The sequence below is a fragment of the Hipposideros armiger genome, unplaced genomic scaffold (genome assembly GCF_001890085.2).
Source record: "Hipposideros armiger isolate ML-2016 unplaced genomic scaffold, ASM189008v1 scaffold_257, whole genome shotgun sequence".
NCBI classification, from domain to species: domain Eukaryota; kingdom Metazoa; phylum Chordata; class Mammalia; order Chiroptera; family Hipposideridae; genus Hipposideros; species Hipposideros armiger.
Genome location: NW_017731607.1, coordinates 1,481,047 through 1,501,398, shown reverse-complemented (window position 1 = coordinate 1,501,398; position 20,352 = coordinate 1,481,047). Strand labels below are relative to the sequence as shown.

The 20,352-nt window shown below is 41.1% G+C and overlaps 1 protein-coding gene across 3 annotated transcripts in view; it reads left to right on the top strand.

Moving 5' to 3' along the window:
• The first annotated feature begins 2,190 nt into the window (after positions 1-2,190).
• ERAP1 (endoplasmic reticulum aminopeptidase 1) overlaps positions 2,191-20,352 on the top strand; it is a 34,217-nt gene continuing 16,055 nt past the window's right edge. The window contains exons 1-8 of one of the 3 annotated variants that reach the window (XM_019656295.1): positions 2,191-2,560; positions 8,290-8,830; positions 10,627-10,765; positions 12,430-12,564; positions 15,184-15,304; positions 16,040-16,194; positions 16,535-16,648; positions 17,878-18,009. In XM_019656295.1, coding sequence (XP_019511840.1) covers positions 8,304-8,830; positions 10,627-10,765; positions 12,430-12,564; positions 15,184-15,304; positions 16,040-16,194; positions 16,535-16,648; positions 17,878-18,009 — 1,323 coding nt within the window. In that variant the 5' untranslated portion in view covers positions 2,191-2,560; positions 8,290-8,303. Of the gene's footprint in view, positions 2,588-8,285; positions 8,831-10,626; positions 10,766-12,429; positions 12,565-15,183; positions 15,305-16,039; positions 16,195-16,534; positions 16,649-17,877; positions 18,010-20,352 lie in introns of all 3 variants that reach the window. The other 2 variants (XM_019656294.1, XM_019656293.1) reach the window with 2 other exon arrangements.

Here is a 20,352-nt window from a genome sequence, read left to right as displayed (position 1 = left end):
TGATAAGCCTTTGGAACGGAGGCGCTCAACTGATCCTATTGCACTATGTGGTAGATAATACTAGCATTTACCAACCTCTCCTTGCCCTTGCAGAAGACCATGTCCTGGACAAGTGAAATATGAGTTGTTCAGCGCTTAGGTGAGGAAAAGCTGATACATAATTCTCGGGACATTCTCTTTCCTGCCACGGTGATGATCTAGAAGGCCAAAAGTTTCAGATGGATGCACCCATAAGATGAAGAGCCTCTGTCCCTCTGAGTCTTGAATGGCTGTACAGGGCAGAGTACCCTACCTATCTACAAGGTCTGTGTACCATGAGTGAGCAAGAAAGCTTCGTGTTCTTAACCTACTGATATCTTAGAGTTGCTTTGTTCCAGCTGCATAAACTAATATCCACTGAGAAAAAATCTGGAGGCTCCAGTAAGGTTTTTCAGAACGCAAAATTCACAGCACTGGCCGGAAAAGAGCAAAGCTAGGAGTGCAAGTAAAATGGGAGAGAGGTAAAGTGGGGGAGGGAGTAAAAAACAGCTAGCTGAGGCAACTGTGTGATTTCGTGCAGGGTAAAAAAACCATGCATTTTGGAGTCAAATAGATCTACCTAGGGTTCAAATTTAGGTTTCACTTTTTATGTTCTCTTTGACTCTGAGCAAGTTGCCAACCTCTCTCTCTTTCCTCACCTATAAAACATAATACCTGTATTACATGATTGCTGAAAAAATGAAATTATATACACACCTGCATATGGCTAGCATTTAGCACAGTATCTAACAGTTGGTAAGTAATCGATAAATCTAGGTGCTCCTTCTCTTAGCACACTTTCCTCTAATACCATTTCTAAGCTTGGTAGCTGTTAAGTTTTGATCTCACAGACTCTATGGTTGTGACTCCTTCAAGTTTAAAGTCCTCACTTCGGGGTCTGCATCCCTCCTAACCCCACTAGAGCTTTTAAACTAGAAGGGGATGCCGCCAAATCCTCTGTCTTATTGTTTTGTTTGTAATGCACTTGGATTCTGAAGACAGAGAATCATGGCCAGTCTGAGTCTAAAGTCTGAGCAAGGGAGAGCTTGTGAGAGAACAGTCAAGAGGCCTTAGCAGTGTCAGCATTCTCCTTATTGATATTTCAGCTTCCTTCTGCCCAGGTTCATATAGAGGCATTCCCCTGTCCCTGCCTTTTCAGTTTATAGCAGCCTCCAGTCTGGTGCATTCTGCTCCTTCCATCCTGATCTTCAAGACATATTTTTAATGAAACTGTATTCCAAACTAAAGGGAACCATCACATTCCAAAATATAAATATATAAAAGCAAAGAAATGCACGAGTTTACTGGTGGAGAGGCTCTCCTCTGAGCAAATTGGGATCGCTCGCTGACACCTGGAGGCATTGGAGGCTTATAGCAATCCACTGACACCCGACACAATTGTGAAATTGATTGATATCAATGCCCTGTTTCTTGTTGAATTTTAGTGAAAAAAATTTCCCTCCATCCCACCCTCGTTGGACTTGGGTACAGAGTGTTGATTTTATATTACAAAATGTCCTTGACTGGAGAGAATACGCACAACAAAATATATTTTTCAGGAGGCATAAGATTAGAGAAAAAAGAGTGCAGAAGTACTGTTTCAGTGACTTGAAACACCAGTTCTCAAAGAGAAGGAGGCTACAAGGAAACTAGGAGGAGAATGCCTGAGTATAGTAAAAAAAAGGTCCCAGAGGGACCACGGTACTCTCACCAACTTGGGGCTTTGGTATGAACATTTGTGGTTTTTTTGGCTTGTTACGGTTGAGGGTAAATGCCTCAACTGTTTAAAGGTGGGCTTTTTTGGATATTTCATCCAGTCTTAATGTTCTAAAGGGAGCGTAGAAATGGCCATTTGATTTAAAAAACCAAGAGGGACATTTTAAACTGGGGAGCAGCAAATCTTTGGGGTCTAAGTATCCCTTAGGGTAGTGATGCAGCCGTTCTGCCCTCTTCACGGAAACCTCAAAGGGTTAGGCTTTTTGCAACAACAAAGACTAGTTCTGAGTTCCTGTTTCTTTCTGAGGCAGGCCAAGAGCTCTCAGCCCATTTGCAGAGACGAGATGATGGACACCTCTTGAGTCCAACAAGGGTGGAGCCTATCCACCATGCTTGGAGAAGCGAGCTCCGGTCCAGCCTGAGTCACCTCCAGGAGTACCGGCCCTGTCCTCGCGTCCCCAAGCCCTGCAAGGCCGCCAGTGAAGAAAAAAACAAAACAAACAAAACCCAAAAACCTCCAAAGACACACGCAGAGAAAATGATCCGCGTTCAGCAAGGGATGCTCCTTTCCACCTGATCCCCCCTTTATTGCAACCCCACTGCTTCCCTGAAGTGCAGCTCTCATTAGTGAATTCCCGCCTTGGGAACGGCGGTCTCCCTCGCGTGGCCCCACTCCCAGGCTTCCTCTTCCCCAGCCTCAACCCGGCTCCCCGCGCCACCTGCGAGGGCTCGGGCCCACGCGCCCCACGCGCCCGCCTGCCGCTCCCCGGGCTCTACTTTCACTTTCGGTCCCGGGGCGGACGAAGCAGGCTGCGGCGGCACGAGGGTGAGCCCGCTGGGTCCCAGACCCCAGGTATTGCGCGTCCGTCCCCGGTGCGGGGAGGGGGTCTGCGTGGTTGGAACAGGGCACGACCCCCGGCCTCCTTCCATTGCTCTCCGGGGGAGCGGGGAGGGGGCGAGGACTCGGGGCGCCGGGAGGAGGACTAGCGGATTGCAACGCGGGACGGGTAGTCATGGGGCCTGGGCCCAAGTCTAAGGGGAGAGTGGCGGGGCGGGGTCGGCCCTTCTCCAACCGGAGAAGGTGGGGGGTGCAGGGCTGGCGCATCTACTCTGCGCGCTCCCCTGGCTTTGCCGCTTTCCGGCATGCTGTAGCCTTGCTCTGTGCTCCGCCTCGCGGCTGGGCTCCTTGCCAGCAGCCCAGTCCACCAGACTCCGAGTAGGGCCGGATGGAGGGGTGGGTGAGTGGCGGGGTTAGGCGAAGGAGGACACCTTGTGGATAGTTGCCAGAGATACGAACGTGGCTTTGCCTTTACTACTGGGCTGGGGTGGGCCTGGGGGTATGAGGGGGTGGGATCGGCATCTCTCTGCCTGCTTCTCCTGTACTTCTTGTCAAGCAGTTGTCTGTTCTCACTTCACTCTGGCTGTAGCTGACTTCTACTCCGATAAAGCTCTCGAGTTTGAGCAAATTCATGTTTCCTATCTGGGTGGTTTACTCGCCAGGTGGACCTGCAAGTTAATTTCACGAGGAAAGAGAACAGACACTTCCTCACCATTTTCATGGAGGTTCCTTGTGAAGATCAGGTTCTGAAAGTAACAGATGCTCTGTTTTCGACCAAATGCCCGGAGTATTTGCTCTCAACTCAACTCAGAATGTGGTCATCAATTTTAAAAAATGCTTTAAAAAATTGTCCAGAGTCTGTTTTCCTAAAGAGTTGGAATTGTACTAATACCTAGCACATTTTCAGGTGGGCCTAAATAGAAAAATACCATGTTTAAAAAACAAAATTCAACCTTTTAATTTTTACCAGCAGTGATAAATTATTATCAGTGCTTGTTAATTTTCTTGTTCAGAACATTTTGGAACAAAGTCCATTACCTCTTGATGATCAATTTCAAATTCTATAGTGTCCCAATAAAGAGAAGGGTGAGATAACCCAGGACCAATTGCCCCTGACTTCCTGTTTGAGAGGGAAACGTCAGAATCATCAAAGGCAGCCGAAATAACGTTCCTACAGTATCTTGAACTCTTCCTGACTGTAAGTAAAGTTAGGTACTCTGTTATTGCTGCACTTTCATTGACAACATTGACTGTGAAAGATGCTTTAGTAAGATCAGATGCCAAAGACAAATATTTTTTAAAACTTGAAACGAGTACAGTCAAGTACAGGAAAGTCATTTAAACCCCTATCTCTGTGCAATAAATCTGTAAATCCAACCGCCTTCTTGATATTTGCCCTTGGATATCTCATAGACATCACAAATTAAACATACTAAAAAATGAACCCCTGATTCCTTCCCCTCCCTTTGAAATCTGCTCACTTCTGGTCTTCTCTATCTCAGTAAAGGGAACCTATGACTACTCACATGTTCATTCTAGAAACCTGGCAGCAATCCTGATGCATCCTTTCCCTTACGACCCCACTTCAAATTTGAATCCATCCATCTCCCTGTGTCTGCATGTCTCTCCCTTCTCCCTCTCTTTATTGACACCACTCCAGTATAAACTACTAGCTTACTTTGTCTAGACTACTTTCTCACTGGTCTCTTAGCCTTCACTCGTGCTTTTTTTCCAGCCCACCCTGCTCCGCACAGCAACCAGGGTGATTTTCTTTTCTTTTCTTTTTTTTAAAAGATTTTTATTGGGGAATTGGGGGCATGGGAACAGCGCTGGGGAATTGGGGGAAGGGGAACAGATAAGTTGCTGTCGTTTTGTTCTTCAGTCTAGTTGTGGAGGATGTTGCTTCATTGACCCAAGTTGGCACCATCATTACACTCTTCCCGGGCGAGGCAGATCAGTCGCCGGCTTCTGGACGGCCGCTCACAGTGGCTGCTGGCCGCTCACGCTGGCTGCTGAATACACATGGTAGCCCATGGCAACCCACTGCAGCAGAGGCTGCAGCCTACATCGTCACCGGGGGACTCAAGGCAGCCCAGCTCCAGGTTGAGCTGTTGTTCAGTATCTTAGCTGTAGAGGGCAGTGTCACTGGCCCTCATATGTGGGATCCGAACTGGGGTCCTCTGGCGTCCCAAGCCAGCTCTTAACCATCGCTCCACTCGGCCGGCCCCAGGGTGATTTTCTTAAAGTGTGAACAGAATCCTAAGACCTTCTAGCTCAAAACCCAATGGGTTCTCTTTGCACTTAGGATAGAATCCAAAATTCTTAACAAGCCTACAGGCTGTGTAGTGGTCTGGCCCCTGCTCACCTAGCCAGGCACATCTTTCCAGTTGTATGCTGTGCTTCAGGTTCATTAGCCTTCATCACCAGCACTCTCTTCTGCTGCTGAGCCTGCAAATATCGCTGTTCCTTCCGTCTGGGAAAGTCGTTTTCTCCCTCTTTTCTTAGCAAACTTGAATTTGTCCTTTAAATCTCAGCTAAAAGTATCGGAGAGCCCCAATGTAAATTGGTCTGACCTGTTATTCTCTTTCAGTATGTATGTGTGGTTTTTTCTTCATAGGTAATTGTGGTTGGTAACTATATATATATGTATACATATTTGTGTCAACTTGTTAAAAATCCCCCCCATACATACACACACACACACACACACACACACACACACACACACACACACACACACACACGCTGTACTGCTGAGGTCAGCAAAACCCCTGGCACATAATAGGCCCTCAATAAATATATGTGGAACGAGTGATTGAAAATATTTTAACTCATTTAATCTTCACAACCATCTGAGACAGCTGTTATCTTATATTACACATGAAGAAAATGAAACTGGGATTAAATCACCTGCCCAAGGTCACACAGTACATAGCAGAGCAAGAACTCAAAGACCAGGTTTTCTTTCCTGATTGTAAGCCTAATATATATTATAGCTCTAATTATATGTGTGTGTGTGTGTGTGTGTGTGTGTGTGTGTGTGTATATATATATATATATGTATGTGCATGTAGGCATTCTGCCATTTATGCTGTCTGTATTACACGTTCCATTTTGGTTTCCTGGCGCTGCATCCTCCTTGAGACACAGCCATGTTCTCTTTGTTCCCCTCGCCTCATGGACTCAACCTTGCAAAGCCTTTGATGTGAGGTCCCGTGGCCTTGCTGTCAGCTCAGAGCCAGTTGGAATTTTTAGCTGTTGGCTGTTGGAGAACACTCAGGGACTTCCAGAGTCCTCCCTTGAATCTGCCACTCTGTACCATTGGAGCATGGGCTGTATGTACCCACTAAGCTGCTGCCATCAGGAATTCCAAATGAAAACATCATACAAGTTCCCTTTACTTTTGTTCCCCTGACTTCAAGAGAAATCCATTATTCTTCTCCTGCCTTGGGATTCTGCCTGAGGAGGTAGGGGCAGGAACTCTTTACTATTTTGGTGTTTAATCTTTATTCTGGTATTTAATCTTTATTCTTTTCCAAATTGCTCCAATTCTCTGTGGCTGGAAGCATCCTTTAGTTGTTTCCTAGACAAAAATAAAAAACAAAAACAAACAAACACCAAACAAAAAAAACCTGTTTTTCCTGTTCACATGTTTTTTTCTGTTTTATTTGGGTGGTGCCTTTTGAACTGGGATTATGGTGTCTCTGGGTCTACTGTGTTGGTGGTCTTCTTTCTGTTTAGCCTGCAGACCTGCTCAATGGGGAGGGGGAGGTAGGTGCCTTTAATTGTGTGTCTGGGAAGGGAACAGGATGGAAAGTGAGGGGTAGGGGAGAGCACATCAGTAATTACCTTCAACTACAATAGTATCTCCCCACATAGGGCTCCAGGGATAAGACAAGGGGATTATCTAGTAGCTTCTCAACCTGGCTCTTCAATTGAATTTATGGGAAATTATAAAAAAAAAATCTGATATCTTGACCTCATCACCATAGATTCCAGTTTAATTGCTCTAGATAGGGTTCCAGGCAACAGTCATTTTTAAAGTTTCCTAGATGATGTCAGTCCATAGCCAGAGTTGAGAGCCACTAATATGGAGGGAGAATGCCACGTATTACCATCATTTCAAGGGATCCACATTGCGGGATTACTGCTTTTCTTATCTGATCCAAATGTCTAGGAGCTAGAGGAGTTTGAGGGAATTAGGGCCAACTACCTGGAGGAGAGAGAGAGAGAGAGAGAGAGAAAGAAAGAAAAGTAGGCTGGGTTCCCTGGGTTCAGGGCATTCTAAGGGAGATTGCCAACTCCCTTAGAATTCATATTCCTTTTGTGTCCTGTGGCCTTTAAAATAAAGTGCAAAATATGGCCTGTAACATGACTCCAGCATGCTTTCAGCATAACTTGGAGTCATTTGCCTCCTTGCCTTGGGAATCATCATTCTCCATCAAGTTCTGCTGGGGTTCCCTTCTGTCCACATCGGTCGCCTAGCAGCCCTCTGCTTTCTCCCTTTGTGCTTTAGCTCTCACCCTGGCTTGCTCCACCTGCAGTGGTTTTAATGCGCTGCTTTGTTTCCAGATCTGACCTAATCTTGCAGAGCATACTCAAATGTTGGTCTTGCATGGTGGTGGCATCCCAGAGTCACTGCAGCCAAAGACCCTCTCTCCCTTCAGAAATATTCTCCTCTAGAACCCTCTTTTATTATTCTTCTTAAAACACTCCACACTTTCTCTGTTATGTTTCATTATTTGTGTATAAATGTTTTCTACACTTCCAGAATTTGAAGTCCTTGGTCGTGGGATTGGTGTTTTGCGTATTATTACATTCCACACAGTGCTCAGGACACAGCCTTCTATGTAACAGGCATTCAACACATATTTGTTGGATTGATTGTAAGAGAGAATCCAGGTGACTGGATTGTGTTTGTCACACACTATCATGAAAATCACCATAAACTTTTAAACTTCAGGCTAAATAAATATTAAACTAATACTTGGCATGACAGTTTGACAAAGATCCCAGTGTAGGTTACCGTTACAGATACTTGCCTCCCCTCGCGCATTATTACTTAGCATCTAAGTCTCCTTTCTATGCTTTCTGTGTTTTAGGAACTCCCTCCATTTGATGGGTGGGAAGCAAGTCTTGTCCCCCACTCACTTTGGCTCCAACAGTCGGAGTTCTGAGTTGGGATTTGGAATTGAAAGGGGCAATGGAGAACTCACTGTGGTGCTTGCAGCAGTGTCTGCATCTGACCCCCAGGGCAATAGGGCGGTTTTCTCCCAGGTCCAGTGTGGGTGGGGAGTGGTCACCTGCTCAGGTGTTTCTCTGATGTGGTTCTGGCTGTCCATCTTTGCCTTTTTATGAGCCTGGGTTCCCAAATGTCCTGGCAACTCTGTGACCTATTTCATGGGCTACTCAGAATCCTCAGCTAGAGCTTGCTCTGTTGCTTTCAACCAAGAACCCTACTGATGAAATTAGTTTTAATTTTGCACACCAGATGATGTTTTGTAGTAGGTGTTAATGATGGTTGCTAACCATAAACTTCTTTTTTCTATGAATCAGTAACATAGGGAAGGCAATTTTACTTTCAGGAAAAGATCCAGTACTTTTGAAAGTTTGTGTCTATATCTGCTAATTCTGAGTGGATACATTCTGAAATTACGCTGTCTTGATAATATTTTAGTGATTCTTAATTTTTTTTTCTTTTTTTTTTTTTGAGGTAGTCTGAGCAAAGAAGATGATATCTCTGTCCGGCAAATGGCCACTTGGAACCATGTCATTTCTACTTGCCTCATTGTTGCTTCTCTTAACTGTGTCAACTCCTTCCTGGGGTCAGAGTAGTGAAACTACATCTCCGAAAGCTAGTGATGGGACACCATTTCCTTGGAATAAAATGCGACTTCCTGAACACATCATCCCAGTTCACTATGATCTCATGATCCATGCGAATCTCACCACTCTGACTTTTGAGGGAACCACCGCAATAGAAATCACAGCCAGCCAGCCCACGAGTGCCATCGTCCTGCATAGTAACCACCTGCAGATCTCCAAGGCCACCCTCAAGAAGGGAACCGGAGAGAGGCAGGCTGAAGAACCACTGAGGGTCCTGGAGTACCCGCCTCACGAGCAAATCGCACTTCTGGCTCCCGAGCCTTTGGTTGTTGGGCGCCCTTACACAGTTGTCATTGACTATGCTGGCAATCTTTCTGAGACTTTCCATGGGTTTTATAAGAGCACCTACAGAACCAAGGAAGGGGAAGTGAGGTATTTTTTTTTCTATTATTTTTTAAGCTTTGAGTACTATGCCCATACTACATTATTTCGATAAATCATCTTCAAATTTCCTTGATTATTCAATTCTTCCTTTGGTTTTGCTTTTGTATCTTTTTTGTGGAGTTAAAAATGGCAATATTTTATGTTCCTAGTTTTTTAGACCTTTTTTCATTCTGGTTTAACGAATTCTCTTGCTTCTAGCTCTATCAGAGTAAATACCTATTTGTTGATTTAATTAGATTTCTGGGGTATAATAAACATTTTTAATTCTCTTAGCCTATGTATTAGTTTCCTAGGGCTCCTATAACGAAGTACCATAAACTGGGTGGCTTAAAACAACAGACATTTATTCTCTTACAGTTCTAGGGGCTAGAAACCCAAAATCAAGGTGTCAGCAGACTTACGCTCTCTCCGAGTCTGAGTAGTATTCTTCCTTGCCTCTTCCTAGCTTGTGAGGCCATTATTTCTTGGCATTCCTTGGCTTACAGCTACATCAGTCCCGTCTCTGCCTCTGTTATCACATGCCCATTGTCCAAATTCCCCTCTTCTTTTAAGGACCCCAGTTATATTGGATTAGGGCCCAACCTGATGGCCTCATTTTAACTTAATTATGTCTGTAAAGACCGTATTTCCAAATAAAGTCACATTCATAGATATTAGGGATTAAGACTTCAATATATCTTTTTAGAGGACACAGTTCATCCCATAGCAGCCTGTTAGAAGAAATACTTTTCTCTCATTTAAAACTTTATTGGGGATCCTCACTTGCCTGGCTTTAGTTCTGTTTTTAATGAGGTAATTTTCGGGAGGAGATTTTATGTTAAATTTTAAAACGAAATTTTATTTGTTAGTTGGTTACACTAACTTATTTTTCTGATTTCATATTCTTTTTTTTGAGGTTAAAAAAAAGTCAGATGCTATCATAAAGAATTTTTAAAAAAGTAAAATTTATCCCTGATAGCTCCTCAAGATAACCTCTATTTCTATTTTAGGAAAGCATCCTTCTAGACTTCTCTCTGAATATATGCATATTTTATGTAAATGGAGTTGTTATATTTTTTTGTTTTATAAGGGAGTTTTTTACATATGTTGAGGAGATGGTTTGTATAGATGAATATCACTATACATCATTTTAACGACTGGATTAAAATGTATGTTTGTTCACTGATTTTTTTTTTAACTAATCCCCTATGGATGGAGAGTAGGTCGTTTTCAACTTTTCAGCATCAGTAATACTTGGATGAACATCTTTGTAAATCATTTCTTTAGAATAAATGCTTAGTAGTAAAATTGCTAAGTTAGGGTCTACAAATATTTGATATTCCTTGCCATATTCTTTACCTCTAAACAGTCCTGTATATTGGCAGTCTTTTTAGTGCCAAAGAGCCAACGGATGTCTCATTTTAATTTATATTACATTGATTATTGAGGAAGATGAGCAGCTTTTTATATATTTCCTGACTATTTGTAGGTTCTTCTTTTGTGAATTGCCTATTTATAACCTGTGCCTTCTAGTTCACTTGGTTGCTGGGTATATTCTTACTCATTTTAAGAGCTAGTTATCTGTTAAGGCTATTAACCCTTTGTCAAATAACTTTCAATTCTGCCAGCTTTTTCCTTCTCTTTTAACTTAGTTTATGATAGCTTTTGTCATAGAACATATTTTTTTACTAGTGAAATCCATCTATCTTGGGTTAACTTTAGGAATTAAAGAACACACACACACACACCTATTTTAGAGTTTGGTGCTTCATGCTGTATTTTTATTTCGCTTGCTATAATTTTAGGATCCTTGCATCAACACAGTTTGAACCTATCGCAGCCAGAATGGCCTTTCCCTGCTTTGATGAACCTGCCTTCAAAGCGAGTTTTTTAATCAAGATCAGAAGGGAGCCAAGGCACCTCGCCATCTCCAATATGCCCCTGGTGAGTCTGAGTTCCTATACATCTACTCACAGGAGAAGCCCATTGATTTGCTGCGACTTGCATTATTACCCAGTGAAAGTTAAGATTCGGGTCACCTGTTTGGTTTGTTTTATTGCTTGACAGATTGGCAACTTTTCTTTTTCATTTCCAACCTATGTTTTTGTTTCAAGTAACAATTTACTTGTAGTCATAGGAAAATAATTGTTCCTAAAAACATGAAAGATTTCAGTAAGAGTGGCATTCCAAGTTATCAGTGCTGACAGGAGGGATCCGTGTAAGGAATTTAGGGCAGGTCTAAATGAGAATGCCTTTCACAAAGTACTTTCACCTTCATTTTCTCATATGATCTTTTAAAAGGATTTTAGAGAGAACGCTTTGTTGAATAAGGCCACAGTTCTAGTATATAGTTACTTTCCATAATTTCTATATATTGTATACTGATATTAACAATACAATTTGTAACCATATGCATGACATTGGGCAGAGAGTAAAAGGAAAAAAAAGTGATTTTTTCAGAATATTATGGTACTAAAGGTAAGTAATGATAGGTACCTCAGTTTCCTTTAAAGAAACCATTATCCTCCAATTTCAAAGCAGATGTGGACAGTGTTTCCTCTGATTTTTTCAAAGTGTTGAGAAGATGACTTGGCCAGATGAATGAAACTTAGTAAGTACTATTATCCTATGAGTCTGGTAGCTTAGAAAAAAACATCATCTGAGCTGTCATTCTGCAATGGATGCATATCAACCCCTGAAGCAGACATCTGTTCAGAAAGCTCACTTTGGATGATACTCGGGGTGGACTAGGCTTTTCCGGGAGTCCTGAAGGGTGTCCCCTCATCCCTGTGCAATATCTTCCCATCAAGGGACCCGGAGGGCCACAAACCACCCTCTAGTACAGTACTTCTCAACCATTAAAACTATATCCCCTGCTAAATACCTTAACTCTTCCTCAAATACGATTCTGACAGACGCCCCCTAGAGGGCTGTCCCCTGTGAAAAGCATTCTGCAAATCCCTGCCCGGCAGGAACTTTATAGTCTCTACTGTCACCGCATTTATGTATGAACATGTAAGAAACAATTGTAATTTTCCTAATATAAATTTGAGATAGAGAACATGCTTTTTCAAATTATAGTTCCCTCCTCCAATGGTATGGTATTGCTGCCTGGGACTGAAGTTCTCTAATGAGAGAATTACAGCTTTAGGAGAATAAAGAAACAGGGAGAGACTGAGTAAACAAGATTGGTGGAGAAATTCATAGGCTTGTAGAGGGAAAGCCAGGAGCTCCTGAGGCTTTGTGAAGATTCTCGAGTCTAGATCCATGGATATCCAGGACCCACTTTTTGAGGATATGAAGATCTCTAATACAGTCTTGCCCCTGGACAGGAAAGCCCTCAGCTTGGCAGAATAGGGGTGGCCTGAACTTGGGCTGCACACATGGAGTTGAGAGGAAGGACAACAGATTCTCAAAGGATCTCTTTTGGAGGCTAGAACAGCAAATATACCATTGGAACATAAAAGTGTGCAGGGCAGGAGTTAATCATATTTAAATTTGAATTTGTTTAATTCGCTTACTTTCCTCTTAATTAGCACCACTTCAGGAATGGAAATTTTGTATTGGATCATTGGATTATTGGATGATTTAAGTTATTCTGATTTTAGGTTAAGTCTGTGGCTGTTGCTGAAGGACTCATAGAAGACCATTTTGATGTCACTGTGAAGATGAGCACCTACCTCGTGGCCTTCATTATTTCAGATTTTAAGTCTGTCAGCAAGATGACCAAGAGTGGAGTCAAGGTAAACCTGTGATTGTCACATTGGGTGACCAACTTGTCCTGGTCTGCCTGGGACTATCCTGGTTTTAAAACTGGACATCTACATTCCGGGAATGCCCTCAGGCTCGGGCAAACCAGGATGGTTGGTCATCCTAGTGCACAGATACTCACAAGTTTCTAATAACAAAAACATGTGGAGAGGCTTGGCCTGGCCTGGGTCCACCACCAACTGGCTTTCTGACCTTGTCCCTGTTCCCTTTGGAACTTGTTTATACTTCTTTAAAGTGTATAAATTGGACTAGATCCTGCAATAGTTTCTAAGGTTACTTCTGGCTATTACTCTGCAATTTGGAGAAGAACATCACTGACTATCTGAGCAGAGAATTTCTGGCCGCAGGAAGGAAGATAGAGCAGTCGGTTTGGAGTATTAAATGGCTCTGGGGAAAGCCTTTGGGCTAGGAATACTGGAATACCTGAGAAAAGATCTTGTTTTAAGGAGCACTTGATCCTTGTCTGGGTACTATTGTGTTGTGAACTGCAAACAGCTGTATGCTGTGGCTCTGAATGCAAATAAGTTTTCTGGAGAGGAGGGGCAGGATGCTTTATTTGAAGATACTTCATTTATTTGTACTGGTTTTCACTGAGGCCTGAATAGTTAGGGTTTCTATGCTGAATTGCCTGTTGTTCCTGTAGGGCTGAGGCTTCTTATCCTTGTGGAGTTATGTGTACTTACCTGGGGATTTAAAGGTGATGCTTGAGACTTGGATGTAGAGAGCAATCTAAACTCAGCAGTGAAACTATCAGCAAAAACACCCACTCACTGATTTGTCCATTTTTATGAATCCTTTATGAATGATTCTTTTTATAATGTCTCTTCTGTACTGTGATATTGTGATTTATAATTAAGAATTTATAATATTTGGTCTTCCTCCGTATTCTGGCCCAGAGCTCCTAAAACCCTTACAGTTTCCTAAGAGAGTGATAAAGGTATCTCTTGTTATGTTAATGAGGTGGCTTTTAGAAAGCCCCTAGGTAACCTAAGGTTGGGGGCTGATTGCCAGGAACCAACCATGTGATTGGAGAGAAATTTCAATCCACCCTTTGACCTCCAGCTGGAGATTGAGTTTAATCACCAATGGTCAATGATTTAATCAATCATGCCTGTGTCCATGCCGCCATAAAAACCCAAAGGACAGGCTGGAGAGCTTCTGTGTTGGTGAACGTGTGGAAGTGCTGGGAGAATGATGTGCCAGGAGAGGACACTGAAGCTCTGTGCCCTTCCCCACCATTTCTTGTCCTGTGTGTCTCTTCCATGTGGCTATTCCTGAGTCACATCCTTTTACAGCGAACCTGTAATCTAGTAAGTAAACTGTTTTTCTGAGTTCTGTGAGCTGCTCTAGCAAACTAATCAAACCCAAATAGGGGGTGTTGAAACCTCCAATTTACAGCTTGTTCAGAAGTACAGGTAACAACCTGGACTTGCGACTGGCATCTGACGTGGGGGGTCAGGGGCAGTCTTAAAGGACTGATCCCTTAACCTGTGGAATCTGATGCTATCTCCAGTTAGATAGCATCAGAATTGAGTTAAATGATAGGATATCCAGCTGGTGTGGGAGAATTGCTTGGCGATGTGGGGAAATCTCCCCCTCAACATACCTCCCTTGGAATTGGGCCCCAGAGCTCCTTTTACATACTAACATTTTTAGTGCTTTTATTTCTTTAAGCATATTAAACGTTTTATATTCGGTATCTAGTAATTGGCATGGCTGAAGTCTTTGTGTATCTGGGTCTGTGGTTTGTGTTTCTGTTGGCTCTTGCTCACGCTGTCTTGTTCCTTGGTGTGTATTGTGAATTTATGCCTGTGAACGTATTACCCGAGGTGAAGGTGGATGCTAACAGAATTTGTTTGCTCTTGTCAGGTGACTGGGAGCATTTACCAACCTGGGGACCACTTTAAATGATTGGCTCTGGGTTTTGGACCACCTGGTGATTGTGAGTCCAGCTGCTAAACAGCATGAAGGTTTGCTTTTAGCTACAGACTCTCTGAGGAGGTCTCCCATTCTCCCTTATACAGTACCAAGGTTTGAGTAAGAGGTTTTTTTTCCCCTTGCAGTCTCATTGAGGAATAGGGGTGTTTATTTCTGTTTCACCCTTACAGTGAGGACATGGTCCTTCGGGGCTCAGCTTTATTTATGCAGGGGTGCATGTCCTAGTACACTGCCCACCTTGAGCCGGCTCTGCACTTGGTCTCATATCCCAAGTCTCTCAATGCCATGAAAACCAAAACTCAAGTCCCTCAGTATTGGGCTAGTGTCCTCAGGGCAACAGTTGGCTGCAGTGTTCTGACTTCTGAGGGTCCTACTGTCAGTTCATTTCTGGCCTCTGAATGGTCTTTTTCATTATCTCATGAAAACATTTAAAGAGACGTTTTTGTATATGTTATCTAGCATTTGTAGTTGTTTTCAGGAAGGGAGTTGATCAGGAACAGCCAACATTAATACAAGAAATAGAACTTTCTGTTGCCTTCTTTAATATCGGCAGCCACATTCCACAGCATGAAGCTGTTACTGTCAGTCTTCTATACGGTTGTGGAGAGAAGCCACTCCGGCATTTGAATAACTTGCTGTGCCTTTCTCTTCAGGTTTCCGTGTACGCTGTGCCAGACAAGATAAACCAGGCAGATTATGCGCTGGATGCAGCGGTGACGCTTCTAGAATTTTACGAGGATTATTTTAGCATTCCATATCCCTTACCCAAACAAGGTAGAGATTTTGCACAGATATTACAAATTGTGGTATTTAATGACCCCAGTCATAGATCATATTCCCCTAATTGGTATCCCTGCGGTTATCTCAGCAGCCCCTCAAGTCATTAAAACCCAGGCAGGTGTCAACCATTGGGTCGATCCTACTCACCCCTGATGTATACAATACACTTATAATGATAGTAAGAGCAGATCTCAATTCAGTTCCTGAAGCACATGGCATGGGGATAATTTTGCCTTTGCACTTTAAAGAGAAACCCAACTATACGTCAGTGTTTTCATTATTGGCGCATACTAGGTAGGAACATAGGTGGCTCAATAAATTTTTTGAATGAATTTACACAGCATAAGAAAATCTGCATTTTTTTTTTATAAGACCCTTTAAAAGTATTTTGAGTCTTTTAGGTGTATGGGGTTCTTGGGCATTCAAAGTAGAGTGGTTTCTTGAGGCAGCTGTTAAGATTATTTAATCCCAAACTCTTTGTCAGAAAGTTAGAAATGGAGTCTGGAGACCCAAGTCTGACTTTGTCACACAGTAGCAAAGTGACTCTGAATGAGTCACCCAGCCTCTTTTTTCCATTGTGAAAGGTTCTCCCAGTCTAGAATTCCATGATTCTGCTTGGGCAGCTGAAGTTTTCCTTTGACCCCCTACATCCACCCATTCTGAAAGTTAGTGTGTTTGGGCAATGTGTAGCTTAGAGTTCGCTAATATATTTGTATTGCTTCCTCCAAGATCTTGCTGCTATTCCTGACTTTCAGGCTGGTGCTATGGAAAACTGGGGACTGACAACATACAGGGAGTCTTCTTTATTGTTTGATGCTGAAAAGTCTTCTGCATCAAGTAAGCTTGGCATCACCTTGACCGTGTCCCATGAACTCGCCCACCAGGTATACAAATTCAATCACACTTTTTAAGTAGTGTAAACTGTGTCTGCATTGCTTTTATGGTACCTACGAGGCTATTAATATATTGATTTGATAATTTTCCTTATAGGAAAAAGGGCAAAGTAGAAATTATTTCTTTAAAACATTAGGTACCATGTTTTATAATGCATATTGAAAAGTTTTTTTACTTCGATAAAATATTAGTTATATAAATATGTTAACACTCACATAACTGACATTACACCTATAAAATTCTTCCTTTTGAAGGCCTTATGTTTATGGCTGTGTAGATATTCCGGTCTCCATAGAAATGTGTGAATAATCAGTACTGTTTTCCTTTCAGTGGTTTGGGAACCTGGTCACTATGGAATGGTGGAATGATCTTTGGTTAAATGAGGGATTTGCCAAGTTTATGGAGTTCGTGTCTGTCAGTGTGACTCATCCAGAACTGAAAGTTGTAAGAAGTATTTACTTACATATTTTTTTTACATTTTCGGTTAACCTGTTGTTTTCTTCAGTCCTGCTAGAAAACATTTACTGGTCTTTGATTATAGAATTCATAGATTAATAACTTCCTTGGGAGTTTAGCTATGAATCATGTGTTCAAAATGCCGGTTAACTTTAAAGATGTATCACAAAGGCAAATTTCCAGACTGGATTGTGAATCTATATGATTGTTAAGAAATACGTGTTAAATTTTGCCCTCCCTTAATATCAAAGAAATAGAAATAATGACAGCCCGTCTGTTCCATATCATTTCCCCAACCTTCAGGTTGCTCACTGAAGTATAAGGTACAGATTGCTATTATTTCAATAAAATCCTACTTGTCAAATCAAATGAATTATGCTTAAGGTAACTGCACATTTGATTGTGAGTGAACCTAGACTCATAGGTCATAAATGTAATGCTTTGGAACTTCTACATGTTTATTTTAGAAATCTTTATGTGTTTATTTTAGAAGTGTTTAACTTGTGAAAATCACATGCAGTAAAATTAAAAAGAATCCATGTAAACTTTATGTAAAAAACAAAACCTTTACCCTACTGTAATTTTCATTTGTGTGCATTCATTTTTCAATTTTAATCTTCCTAAATGCATAATAGATTTATACATAGTTATAATTATAATGTACATATAATTATTATACTACACTGTAATATTTTCCTGTTTCCACATACTATTTAAAAATGATTACGTAAGCATATTATTCTGTTGGGTAATATGCCCTAGTTAGTAATTTTCCCTAATCTTGTCTAATTTGTTGTCCTCCATTAGTTTTTCTTTCACTACATGATTTTAAAGCTAAATTTCTTTGCTTTAAAATAGTATAGATGATGATTGAGATGTTGAAATCATTATACGTTTTAGTTTCTTGGTTTGTTGCTATTTGGCTATAGGCATAATGGTTTTGGTTTTAAGTTAATATGAAATTGCATTTATCCTAAAGTGATAAGTAAATATTTAAGATGAAAGAAATTTAAAATGTTTACCTAAAATCATTGTTTTTTGGATGTTCTTTAGAAGATAGTAATTCTATTTTATTTTGTAAATTCTATAAATATGGAATATATTGGACCAGAAATTGAAGTATAAACCTGTTATCCCAGATTAAACCTTCCTCTTTTCATAATTTTCATCTAAATGTGAATTGTGATAATTGTCTTTTTTTTTTTCCCCCTCAATAGGAAGAACATTTCTTTGGCAAGTGTTTTGATGCAATGGAGGTCGACGCATTAAATTCCTCACATCCTGTGTCCACACCTGTGGAGGATCCTGCTCAGATTCGGGAGATGTTTGATGATGTTTCTTATGAAAAGGTAAAAATGGATTATAAGGGTGCATTTTGCACACGAAACTTATAAATACTGGGGTGGAGAGGTTATAGATAGGGTGTGGGTGGCTTTCCCTTCATAAGGAGCAACCCAGATTGAATGCTTTCTCTTCTGATCTGTGCTGGCTGGAGTTCACTCATTTAGGTCTAACTTTCAATTTGGAGTGTAATCCTAAAGATCACATTATGCTCAATTCTTCATTTGCTCTGTCATAAGGTGAAAATTCATGGCCTATAGACACTCTGCCTTTTATCTATTATTCAACAAATAGGTCTTGATTGAGCATTGACTTTGTATTACGCAAAATCCCTGCCCTTGTGTAGCTTACCTTTCAGTGCCTTTAGGAAAACGGTTTGCGTTTTTACTGTATAGTCTTGCCCTGAGCAATGTATTTAATAACAGAGTTGGAAATTGTTGCCAACATTTAATGATTGGGAGATTTTATATAATCACATCTCTGGCTTCTCTTGGGGATGGGAGAAAGGAGGATTCTGGTCATGATGGGCCTGTAGTTCTCTTGGCAACATAGCCTAGAGCTAAGTCATGGCTCCTAATTTCTTTATGAGATTCAGGTCCAGCTTTTCCACTTACTCTTCCATTCCCAACCTTTCTATTGTCTGCTCACTGAGGCAGAGGATGTGTCATTTATCATTGTGCTTGGCTGTTGTTTTATTTGTAGCAGACAGAAAAGTATTTCTTGCTCGGATATTTTTGTAGTAGAACAGGGGAGATAAAAACATATAAACAGACACATAGATCAATGGGACAGACTAGAGAGTCCAGAAATAATCACCCACATATATGGTCAATTTATAACAAAGAAGCCAAGAACATACAATGGGAAAAGGACACTCTTCAATAAATGGTGTTGGGAAAATGGGATATACAATAGAATGGAACTGGACCCCTATCTTATACCACTGACAAAAGTTAAATCAAAATGGATTAAAGACTTAAATGTAAGATGAGAAACCGTAAAACTCCTACAAGAAAACATAGGGAAAAAGCTCCTTGACATGGATCTTGGCAATGTTTTTTTGTCTAGGACATCAAAAGTACAAGCAACAAAAGCAAAAACACACAAGTGGGACTACATCAAACTGAAAAACTCTACAGCAAAAGAAGCAATGAAAGACCACCGATGAAATGGGAAACAGCATTTGCAAAACATATATCTAATATGGGGTTAATATCCAAAATATATAAAGGACTCATATAACTCAATAACAAAATCAATCTGATTTAAAAGGCAGAGGAACTGAATAGACATTTTCCAAAGAGGACATACAGATGGCCAACAGACATATGAAAAGATCTTCAACATCACTAATCATCAGCGAAAAGCAAATAAAACCACAATGAGATATCACCTCATACCTGTCAGAATGGTCACTATGAAAAAGGCTAGAACTAATTAGTGTTGGCAAGGATTTAGAAGAAAAAAGAACCCTTGTGCACTGTTGGTGGGAATGTAAATTAGTGCAGCCTCTATGGAAATCAGTATGAGGTTCCTCAAAAAATAAAAAAATAGAATTACCATATGATCTAGCAATTCTACTTCTGTATATTTATCCAAAGAAAATGAAAACACTAATTCAAAGATATATGTACCCTCCATGTTCATTGCAGCATTACTTACAATAGCCAAGATATGGAAACAACCCAAATGTCCATTGATGGATGACTGGATAAAGGGTGTGTGGTATATATACATATAAAATGGAATATTATTCAGTCATAAAAAAGAATGAAATCTTGCCATTTGCGATGACATGGATGGGCTGTGAGGGCTTTATGCTAAGTGAGACAAGTAAGAGAAAGACAAATGCTATGTGATCTCACTTATATGTGGAATATTAAAAAGAAAAAAAACAAAAGCCAAGCTCATAGACACAAAACAGATTGATGTTTGCCATAAGCAGGTGATGTGAGGTGGGCAAAATGGGGGAAGTGGGTCAGAAGGTACAAACTTCTAGTTACAAAAAAGTCATGGGGTTGTAATGTACAGCATGGTGACTATACTTAAAATGTATTGCATATTGGAAAGTTGCTAAGAAAGTAGATCTTAAAAGTCCTTATTACCAGAAAAATGTAACTACACAGTGACAGATGTTAAAGTAGACTTGTGTGGTGATCATTTTGCAATATATACAAATGTTGAATCATGTTATATACCTGAAGTTAATGTTACATGTCAATTATATCTCAATACAATAAAAGTACCAATCCTGTTGGCAGGCATATGCACTTCATGTAGATTTTCAGGCATCAAGGTTTTGCCTATCTTGTGACCCCACCATCCCCTAGAGCAGCGGTTCTCAACCTGTG